This window comes from Amia ocellicauda, chromosome 15, assembly GCF_036373705.1.
Source record: "Amia ocellicauda isolate fAmiCal2 chromosome 15, fAmiCal2.hap1, whole genome shotgun sequence".
NCBI classification, from domain to species: domain Eukaryota; kingdom Metazoa; phylum Chordata; class Actinopteri; order Amiiformes; family Amiidae; genus Amia; species Amia ocellicauda.
In genome coordinates this window covers 9,812,557-9,824,818 of record NC_089864.1, presented here as the reverse complement: position 1 = coordinate 9,824,818, position 12,262 = coordinate 9,812,557, and the positions used below count along the sequence as shown (strand labels likewise).

General features: G+C 35.4%; 1 protein-coding gene across 3 annotated transcripts in view; it reads right to left on the bottom strand.

Moving 5' to 3' along the window:
* The window catches only part of immp2l (inner mitochondrial membrane peptidase subunit 2), a 273,233-nt gene that overhangs the window by 25,311 nt on the left and 235,660 nt on the right, over positions 1 to 12,262 (bottom strand). For all 3 annotated transcript variants that reach the window (XM_066724069.1, XM_066724071.1, XM_066724070.1), the window contains exon 5: positions 2,561 to 2,663. In XM_066724069.1, coding sequence (XP_066580166.1) covers positions 2,561 to 2,663 — 103 coding nt within the window. The remainder of the gene's footprint in view (positions 1 to 2,560; positions 2,664 to 12,262) is intronic.

The following is a 12,262-nucleotide window of genomic DNA, read 5'->3' as shown; positions in this document are numbered from 1 at the left end:
GGAAGAATGATGTTCATCCCTCCAGTAGAGTCCAGAGAGTCGTAGAATCTGTGCCAAGAGCATTGAAGCTGTTCTGGTGGCTCGTGATGCCCAGCACCTTACTGAGACACTTTATGTTGGTTTTTCCTTTAATTTGTCACCCATCTGTATATACACAGTGTTACTGGAGATTCCGCATATGAAAACTAAGATGGAAGGAAGAACTTGGGTTATGGGGATCATGGTTTAAGGTTACATTGCTACACCAAATAAATGCAGAAATCAATAAATAAAAAGGAAGGAAGAAAGAATGAAACCAAGGCTATTTTGTATTAGTAATAAACAGCTGGTACTCTTCATGGTTTCACAATCACTTTAGTGCCTCATTAAAGCAGCACGGATGCCAACACAGAGTTAAACTCCCATGTAACACGGGGTTCATGCAATACATACAGAATTCAGTGCTGCTGTATTGTTGATAAAAAATTAAATACCTATGATGCCCAGATGATGACTCCCTATGCAATCATCTACAGATGAAGGTCTCAGAGATACACCTATCAAGTCAAGGGCTGCAAATTACTCGCTGTCATCACTGTTGACCCTGATGGTATTTAGCACCTATGACAGCGGACTCTTCTAGAGAAACCAAACAATAACATCCCGGCTCATAAAATGTCGAAGACTAACATTAGCTTTACAACATGCTAGTAACAACCATTTAATTCTGCAGAAGGTATTTGCTTTGTGGATGTTTTTTTTGTTTTCAATCCAATATGCAAATGCAATGCCTGTATTTCTCAACAACAATGGCACAACACACAGCACAGCATGTTGGATGGCCACTGGAATGAAAACTGCTATTGTTCATTATAAAAGCTACCTTAATTTAACAGGTTGAAAAAACAATTGACATAGAAAGGAATGTTTCTTGAAAGTAAGCCGTTGCAATTGATGTTACATGGATACCTCCGGCAATCTGCATTCGTTCTGTTGTAGCCGTTATGTTAAATGGATACCATGATAATGGCTTTAAAATTATTTTGTCATTGGGTTATATTTGTCATGGAACTTGACAGTAAATACTATGTGGCAAAATTATAGTATTTTTAACCTAATAGCTAGGTATATAACTAAAACCCAGTTCTGTTTGTATGTTATTTGCTGACACAATGAGGCTTTATGTTGCAAACTTTGTTTTAGTAACTGCTTCATGAAGTCTGTGTCTCATTGATCGGTATGTGATAGCAACGATGACATGTCTGACTCTTCAATCTCAGCTGCACTACTGTAAACAAATATTTTCTTTCACATCAGTCACAGGGTCTGTTATGTATTTAGTGATTATGATTGAAATGTACAGGTTGACACGTGTGACTTTCCCACAGGTGTGTCATGCCAGTGTTTCACAATTATAATAAATACATCCTATGATCTGTCCTCAGGATTAAACCGAACAATAGCTGAGTTGAATCAACAAAACACTTGCAGCTGTGATGAATTGCAACTGTTGGCTAATTTAAATGAAATCAATATTTATGTTAAACTAATTGAGCTGTAATGTACATCGTGTGACTGTTGTAATGCTTGTAAAATTAACAAAATGGGAAAAAGAAAACGTACTTCCGGTGACAGATTTCAGTTGTGAATAGAATGCCTATTTGCAAACAAATAAAAATGTTTCAACCCTCCAAGCAGTCATTAACTAAAACTGCCGTTCATGATGGCATGTTTGAATTAAGTATACAGAAAATATACATTTAAGTATTAGATGTATAATCTGCGTTAGACAAGTGGTTTAAACTGTTGATTTGACGTTATTAATTCCTTTAATTTGGTGGCATATCTATACACAATGTTGAAGTATACAAATTGAGTATTCTGAAAATGCTATTTTGTATTCATAAATACAAAGCGGAGTGATGAAACTGGCATGCAGTGCAGTTTTCCTAACCATTGTGATTGCCAAGCAGCAGGATTTCATGGTGTGAAATTCTGTGTATGTACAGATAGCGTACGAGGACACAACTACAAGACACTAAGAGAATCCTTTAGAGAGAATTACTCTTCAAAAACACAATAAATGTCAATTTATATGGTAAGAATATTAAAAGCATTTCAAATAATTTAAACATTACAAGCTTCCACTTCCACAGCAGATGCTAACCCTCCCCACACAAAGCTTGTTCAAGTTGAAAGGCGTAAAAATGACAGTAAATGACAGCACATAAATAATAAAATGGCATTTTGCGTTTGTCTCTGCCTTGGCAAAAACAGCATCTTTTTTCCCATTGTTGTGTTCTGATTGTTACAATATTTTTTCTTTTATACCTTCTGTTTTTTTCTTCTCTAAAACGTTATCTTACCATCTCTAAACAAATGCAAACTAAGACTGAGCAAGAGCAGAACCAATATAATCAACAAAACAAAATGATGCCTACGAGGTTTTACTCATTATTTTTCAGATTTCAACGGTGTTTGTAAAATATTCGCTATGGCACTTGCTTGTGTTCTCCTTTGTCTGTTAATTATTCACATTTGAAGTACAACTACTAAAAGAAAGGAAAGGACAAGCTCTTACCGGTCCAAAGCTGTTGCTGTCTAAGCTGTGACCATAGTGATCTCCTTCAATCCACAAATGCCCTTCAGGGATCTTTACATATCTGTTTTTGTATCCCTTTGTCCTGGAAAACAAACAAATACAGGTATTACTGAAATAAATGATTGGTGCTCAGCTGCCTCGAATACAACCGAGAGCAGATTCTGAAAATCGAACAATAACTTTAACATCAGAGCCCCCCAGTTCTATTTCTACGCTTACAAATATGAAATGGGGGCCATAACTCCATATTCAAAGAATTAATATTTCCACAAGGTCAGGCACAGCTAGATGATATATATGATCTATACATTAGGCGTTAGAATGGATGCAGACTTTGAGAAACATACACAAAGATAAATGATGTTCCCTGTGCAATCTGAATCAGTGAGATGAAACCCAGAACAAGAATGATGACTGGGCATGGGAGAACGACCAGAGAACAGACATGTCCTCCAGTACTGAGTGTGCCAATATATTATTAGCGAAAGAGACTGAATCAGCAGCACTAATGACGACTGAACTGTTACACAATGACTTTCGAGTTGCTCTAAATATACACCAACTTAAAATACAGCAGACTCAGCTCACTATTTCCACTGATCAGCTTAATAGTCTATGTAAACATCATTAATTTAATTGATTTCATTCATTAGAAATGCACCCTGGTCCCCTGACCTTGATTAAGACCGCCATTTATTTTCTGTACAAAATCTATCTGTGTATCGATGTATCAATGCAACTGTCTATGCTTAATTTAAAAATAACTGATCTAGGAAACTTAAGCACATTTGTGTTTTTTTTTGGTGTTCAAAGGTTACAGTTCAGGTGATATCTAAGAAAAGTCAAACTGTGAATTGATTATAAGATTATTTTCCAATCCATTGTATGGTTAAGCCTTTGTTCTTGCCGACACAATCATGGCAGAGCTCAGAGTTTCAAACACTATTTCAATAGAGATCATCTCATTAGCATGGGGTAATATTTCTGGAATAAAAACAAAAGCCTACATGAAAAGTTGAGATAATGAACACAGTTGCCTGAAGATGTAATCGGTCTTTGTAGTGAACTTACACATGTGGCCACACTTGAACTCTCCAGAATAGTACATGACATTACTCTCATACGTATTGCCAGGATGCATTACTATTTTATAAAGCTGTACCAAGATCATTTATATGAGAATGGTGTTTGTGAATGTGTGGATTGTTTTATTCCACACATACCATACTATTTCATTACAATGGTTTTATCATTTATGAGGGAGTAACTCTGAATAACTTTACATCCTTATCAGCCTCTTCACAAAGGGGTTCAAAACTTAAAACAGTCACAGCACAGGAGGGGCAATAAACCTGTTATAGTGTAAACCCCAGCCCTGATGAGACTGAAATATAAACACACCTGCCCAGTGCAAATGATAACGCCATACCTGAGAAGAAACACGCTTCTGTGAAAGAAGGTAGTTAGTTCGGCTGGTGGGTCAGCGTTTGATAAGAATTCATTTTGTATGAGTGATCGGATTTACTTTTGTAGAATTTTTATTTAAATACATTGATGTATTAATTGTTTTTTTTGTTTAATATTGTGTTGATTACAAAACATAAAATGTACAACTACCACTCAGAAAAAAGAGAACAACAACAGTATCGCAACCAATAACAAAAACAGAGATACTTATGAAAACTGTCCTTTCACTTACATTTACATATGAAAGGTATTTTTCTGTCGTATAAGTGCCTTTGTCAACACAAAAGCCTTTAGCTACACCGAAAAAGCTGCTAATTGTGTTCATCATACTTGACATGAAAGCATTTAGACAGAAGGAAGTAACACGATTTCTAATTGCTGTCGAACGGTTAGCAAGACGTGTTTAATGAAATCTTGACTCTTCCTAGCGATTAGGATTCTGTCATCAAACACATGGTGAAATCTAATTAATATATTCAGAGAATTAATTACCCACATATCACAATTCATAGCAAAATATAAGAAAATACGCTCTATATTTGTATACACCATGTAAGTATAATGTCAAAACAAGAAACAAACTATATATAGAATGTTAGAGAAATAAAAAGGTAAATTGTAACTAAGGTGTATGAACACTTTCAATATTTCTGTTGAATACAGCAAATATTGTAAGTATTTATCTGGTAAAGACGGGTTATGTACACTACTGGTCAAAAGTTTTAAAACCTCAATTTTTCCAGATTGTATAGAAATGCACGCCTTTGAATGTATTCAATGTATTCTTTCTACAATGGAAATCAAATATTGTTCGGAAAGTTCTTCCCAACACTGTTGCAGAAGTCCCCACAAATGTGTTGCACTTGTAGGTTGCTTTTTCTTTCACCCTTCTGTCCAGTTCATCCCATGTTTTGGGTCATTATTTGCTGTAAGATGAACCCCCTGACCAACTAGGCGTACACCAGAGGGTACTGCATGGCACTGCAAAATGCTGTGGTAGCCATCATGGTTCAGGGTGCCACTCACTCTGTGTAAGTCGCTGACTCTGGATCCAGCAAAAGAGTCCCAGATCATCACCTCCTCCATGTTTTCAAATTTGGATTCGTCGGTCCATAAGACCTTCTTCCAGTCTTCAGTAGTCCACTGACAGTACTTCATGGCCATCTTGTGCCATCTTAGCAATGGCTTTCTTACTGCCACTCGACCTGTCAAACCTGCAGCTCGAAGTCTTCTCTTCAAAGTCCAAACTGAGACTTGCTTACTTATCAGTGTTATCAGTGTTAAGCTGTGCTTGAAGCTGTTGTCCTGTGAACCGCCTATCTCTGTTGACACTCAGAAACTTGTCTTCTGTTTGTGTTGTGGCTTTGGGTCTGCCAGACCTCTTTCTGTCAGAGTTTCCTCCAGTTTCTAAGTGCCTTTTGATGGTGTAGGAAACTTTACTTAAAAACTGTACTTAAATTTCAATAAAAACTGGAAAAATGGGGGTGTTCTAAAACTTTTGACCAGTATTGTATATATGTATTTCTCATTTTATTTTTATGCTAAGGCATACTTTTATATTTTTAATTTCATTATCATGTTGACTATTGATACACAATTTCATATCAATGTGCCAGATATGTGTTTAGATATGTTTTGCTTTTTTATGGCACAGCTTTCAACGGGTGAAGCGACTTTTCAATAGGGGTCACATTTTGACATCTGCTGCCCTTTCTAAACCATCATCTCTTCACTATGAAGGCACCATTCAGTGGAAGCAAATGTCTTTCTTGTTGAGCAGTTCTGTTGTCAATTGGCAATCATGACAGACTAGTATTCTCAAGATAGGTCACTAAGAAAGGCTTGACACTAACATTGCTGAAGATCATCTGGGTGATCTTGCGTTTGGAGACTCATCAAAGTTTTTGCTTTCTTATTTTTATGTCTTGCTGACAAACCATGCTATATTTGTTGCAGCAAGCTCACATTATTGAAGAATAGTGTAAATTCATGAAAAAGGCTAAAGCCATGGCACAACAATCAAAAGCATGCATAAAACATCTCTCAAATAATAATTTACAATTAAGAAACTTTACAAAAAAGTTTACTTGTATAAATCTGTTGAAACATTACAAAGACACTTTTCTTTCTCTGTCTGTAGTAATAATATACAAATACAAAAGTAAGACAAGTGTGCAGAAATTAAACTCAATCTGATTTTAATATTATATGTCACAATCCCATGAACAATTCTTTGGCAATTTTCAAGGTTATTTGTGGCGCCGCAAAAATAATATACTGTATATATAGATCATTAAATAATCAATATATCGCTACATGACAGTGGAAAGAGAAATTCATAGTATTTATCATCAATTTGTATTTTATTTTTAACATTTAGTTTCAGATCCTATCAGATCTTTGTATTTCCAAGTTTAAAAAAAAAAAAAATCTAGAGACCGTGAAGGTCTCTTCAGAGCTTCCTTTGTAAGCTGAAAGCTCATAACAGAAGGAGGCTTTTATCTTATCTGAGATAGTTCATTATAAATAAACGTCACTTTTTTATTGACATTTTAATCCATTATGCTATACAGCACACCAAACTTTGAGACTTCTATCATTTTTAATCATGCATGCCTTTCCGTATCTCCCTTATTCCCCACTTCATGTATATCTCAGACCGCCCATCTTCTTCACCGGCATTTTTTCGCCCTAGTAAATATTCAGAGAGTCATCTGTTTTAATAACATCAGATCTCCCATTCCAAAGTGCTGAGACATCCCTTTAACCCCGGCTGTGGTTCACTGGAGATAATACGCTCTGACCTTCCTCCATACCTACCATTTGTGCCTCTTACACTCCAATTTCCACACGAGTCACCAAAGTGCCAAACAGCTCGGCGGCGCTGCGAAATGTATATTTAGCGAAGAATGACTGTCTTTTATTTGCCAACTGAGCTGTTTTTATGTCTACATTGAAATTATAGTCACTACCATTTTTTGTATAATTAATTGACAGGACCACATTCATCCTGATAGTCAAGTTCAATGTTCTTGTAAATATAAATAATAATTATACACTCTTAACAAACTCCCATTCTCCAGCAGGTTTAAGAAAAACAGCAACACATAATAAGTGGGACAAACACAAACTAAGATAATTACATAAAGTGTGTTCTGCCAGCTGTAAGAATGATAGCCTCGACTACTAAAGATTATTTCTCTATTATGCCTTTTTTTTTCTGGGGGTCAGCAAACTTTTCTTGGTAATGAACAATACATAATTTAGATAGTGTCTGCTTCTGTTACTAATAGTATCACAAAGCAATGGTTTAATTATTATTATAATCCTTAATTGCCTTTTAAATATATATTCTTGCCACTGTACCTGTGTTTTCCTTGGCTTATTTATTTATTTATTTATTTATTTGAATTTACAATTGCTTGGCTTATACCAATGATTAATTTTCCAGCAGTCATATGGTGCAGCATGCCAGACATTTTTTTCTCTGTTTTTTAAGATGAATGATATTATCTTGAATAATATTGGGGACCTCTCATTCCATCAAGCAGGAGCTTTAAAAAACGGATCCATTTCTTCCTGACAATCTCCATTTCAATCTGCTTTTATACCACCTCAATTGAGAGAACTCATTTATACCACCAATTGCTTATGCACTGGAATGAGTTTATCTGTTAATAAATCACTAGTACAAGGTGAAAAATGTCAGAAGTGACTTTATAAGTTACCATCCCATTCAAATTTACTTTTACAGTATGCTGGCTGCTTAAATCATCACAAAGTGTTCCTCCAGAATCAGAGCCAAAAATAAGGCGTACAGCTGGAGGTGAGGCATTGTTCACAATTTGCTTTAGAATTCCTTTTCCCCCATCAGTACTTGAATGAAAACCACAGGAAAAAGACTATTAACAATTTTCTCCTGGAAGTAAATTCCCCACAGTCAGAGTAATTTAAGGATTACAATATTAATCGGAAGTAGACATCTATTTTTCAAAGTATAACCCTTTACAGTTGTAAACAGACATACAATCATGCACATATAAACTTTCCTAACGAATCAAAGAATAGACCAGTCAAAGATTATCAATTGTGTTTTTGTTTGTCTGTTTTGTATTATACAGACGGGTGACAAATTAAAGGTAAACCAACATAAAGTGTCTCAGTAAGGTGTTGGGCACCACGAGCCGCCAGAACAGCTTCAATGCTTTTGGCACAGATTACAGTCTCTGGACTATACTGGAGGGATGAACGCCATTCTTCCAAAAGATATTCCCTCATCTGTGGTTTTGATGATGGTGGTGGAGAGCGCTGTCTAACACGTCGGTCCAGAATCTCCCATAGGTGTTCAACTGGGTTGAGATCTGGTGACTGCGAAGGCCATAGCATATGAGTCACATCATTTTCATACTCATCACGCCATTCAGTGACCCTCATGCCCTGTGGATGTGCATTGTCATCCTGGAAGAGACCACTCCCACCAGGATAGAAATGTGTCACCATAGGATAAAGGTGATCACTCAGAATGACTTTGACATGATTTGCAGTGACCCTTCCCTCTAAGGGGACAAGTGGACCAAAACCATGCCAGGAAAATGCCCCCCACAGCATAACAGAGCCTCCAGACCCCCCCACTGTAGGGGTCCAGCAGTCAGGCCTGTCCCGTTCTCTTGGTGTCCCACACATGCACTACAATATGGTGTATTTCTGTAGACCTGTGCCTGTGGGTTTTGCACCACTGAACTCTCAAATGTGCAATTGTCTTTGTAATGAGGGGTTTATGCACTGCCATCTTGATCCAAAATCGAGGTCAACTGGGCCTGCTCAGCATTTGTATACATGCACAGAGCATGATAGGATGTTAATTGCTTAATTGTATTATGCAGTACACCTGTTTGGAGGCATCTGCATTCGTTATGTTCCTCCACTCATTTATTCAGGTTTTTCCTTTAATTTGTCACCTGTCTGTGTATATAATGGAAACATCTTGGGGAGGCCTTCAACCTGTAGTGGATTTATATACAGGCTGATGGTGATGGTGATATGGATATACATATAGAGTTATGTAAGTTAACTGAAAGCTGCAGAGTTTACTGGTGAATTCCTCAATGGAATATAAATATTAATGTTGTTACACTGATATTGCACCACTACTTGGATCATAAAGCTTGAATTAGGGACGGTCTTTACTAAAGGCAACAGTTTGTTTGTAAAACTGATGTTCTGTTAAATATTTATTCCATTTCCATTTTTGTCAGTGTACATCGTAGTGGTTTATAAATGCTGTATTGGTATTTAAAACATGCTTAATGGTGTGTGAAGAGAGTACAAGAGCAGTGGAGAATGAAGCTGCTTGCAAAATATGATTTTCATGACAATAAGCTGTTGTGCTGACAGGTAAATTAAGTCCCAGTAAACACTGTATTTGCTTGCATGTCTGGGATACAGACTATAGGGCTTAATTAACTTAATTCCCATTGCTATTATCGATGTCTGTTAAATTATCATGAAACGTTGCTTATATATAAAAGTAGTAAATTATGTGATACTCATACTGAATGTATTATCAATGGGATGTTCTTTGTTTGCTGGGACTGGATGCAAGCCTGTGATGTAAAATAACATGCTAACATCTGCAAAGAGATGGCAATGTTGTGAAATGAAACTGTGAAATAGTCACTGAACACGTATGGTCTTTGATTTGTATGATTTGCATCATTCAATTACTGAGCTTCAAACCTAATTTATAAACACGGTCTGGCAGTGGAAAAATATAGATGTTGATGATGCACAAAAAAAGGGAGATCATTAATTGAATACATCGACCATTTAGACTGCAAAAATGTTACCCCAAAAAACTGACACTTTCTGAATCAGGGTAATGAAATAAAACTTAAAGGTGCACTCATTAGACTTGATTAATGTGTGGAACTTGACAGAGTAAATAGATTCCCACACATATATAAAACGACCTATGTAGCCTCAATATTAAAACAAATCCACAACCTTGCAGTTCATGACATTTGCCATACAAATCTTAAATATATAGTTTTCAAAATGTAATACTGCAGTTAATTATTATTTACTACCTAACGGTCGCAACTCATGCCCTCATCCAGGGTGAAAGAATAGACTATACATCATGTTGACATTAGCAACATGGTAGAAAATCAAAATTATTTATTGAAATGTTACCTCTATCATAAAACGCTTAATGAAATAAAGCACTAACTGACTTCATATTTAACTGCCATTAAATATGACAAGCATCACAGAGTATCGTTACAAAAATGGGGTTACTGTCTGTAGCTGCTTATAGCCATCTCCATGTACAAATCAGCCACAACGTGCGGAGAGAACTGTAATATGACTTAATTATATAGCATGTAACCAAAAAGCACTATAAACCTTTTCTGTAATAGCTTTATGTCATGTTTCTCGAGTCTTTCTCCACCTCTGAATCTCAAACCACATGACAGATAGTGTTATTATAATCTATGCCTTGGGTTTAGGTTCACAGGAATCCATTTCCATAGGTAACTGCCGAGAGAAGTTCTCTGATCATTAACAAGCAGGTTTATTTGAATCTGTTAATTATCTCACAAGGAGTAAACATCAAAACGGTCAAAACGTGAAAGCTGGTTAAACAAAGAAATTAACCAGCAAGTAATTACTGCATATATCATATATATTATAATGTTGTATGTGCTAAAACAAGCAATTACCCCTGCATGTCTGTATTTTACACAAGGCTGTCCAGACATAAAAGCACTTTTTCCCAAGAATAACTGATTTCAGTGGATTGCTGGAAAAAACAGTGTGTGATGTCATCTCATGGGGATTTTAATGTATTTAAGAGCCATAAAAGACAACTTCGCTGCATGTGCTGACTTACCATAAATCATGTTTTAATTAAAGATTTTAAAAAATAAAATCATATTTTGCTATGGAGTAAAAATCTTCCCCAAGGAATCCGTCCAATTTGATGTATTCCTCAAAATAGTCTTCTACCAGATGTTGAATTGTGCTAGATAAATTAGTTAATTAACAAAAAGGATGTTCATTTATTTAATGAATCCAATTAATTCTGTTTGAAAACAGCTAGTTCATGTAACACCAGTATGATAGGTTGCAATGTCTTGAATGTAAGAAGCAAGCATGGGTTTTGTCACCAGATATACAGGTCAATATAATCAATATACAGGTATAGATATGTTATTTATTTTCCCAAATAAACACGCCTAGGGCAAGATCTCAACTTTGACCCACCCGCAAATTACTATTTAAATTTTGGAAGTTAAACCATGAAAGCGTACAGATTTGTACATTTATATTTATATTTAACATTTATATTTATATTTTAGCTAAACATTTATATTTTTTGAGTCAAAGATTTAAGATATAAGTAAAATATGTATTTCCAAGTCAAATGTTTAGTTTCCAAAGCCCATATTTAGGATTTAGTTAGATATTAAGGTAAACAGCAAAAATATTTATTTTTCAAAATAGATATTTAGCATTTAAGTATTTATTTTTAATTTTGAAATATTGATAAATGTGGAGAAAAAAGGCTTAATTATTTACTGAATCTGTAAAAGTAAACTCAATGTATAAATACTGGTATTAAATAATGTGTGCTAATTAGATCTTTAATTTAAATAAAATCATGCATGGTGGGTAAGATTTAATTAAAATTAATGCAGAGCAACAGACTTAATGAACAAATTATATCAGAGAACTGTACCGGTACTTCTACATGAAAGTGACATATAAATATTATTAATGATTATGAAGGAGCTGTTGATAATGATAGCCGGCTCTAAGAGACACCAAATACACTTTTGCAGACATCAGACATTAGCCTCTGGACTATATTTAGGACTTTTTATGTATATTTTAAGATATTACTTTGGCGTGTGAAGTTTATCCATATTTGTGTTTTAAAACATTGGGATTAATTTGAAAGCACTGTTGTGTGCAAATCAACACTGTGCTGTACTTAAACATACTCTTAATATTACGATCCACATTTGAAATCAATCTTCTCTAAGCCATCTCAAGGCAATGTTTTCAGAAAGATCAATTGTAATTGGCTCAAAAGATTCTTACTCAGGGAGGAATGAAGCCATTCTGCATGGGTGGATTAAACAGATCAGATTGATTTATAGTACTCTGGCAAACATACAAACTAAGGTCCAGTTTATTTTATGGTTTTAT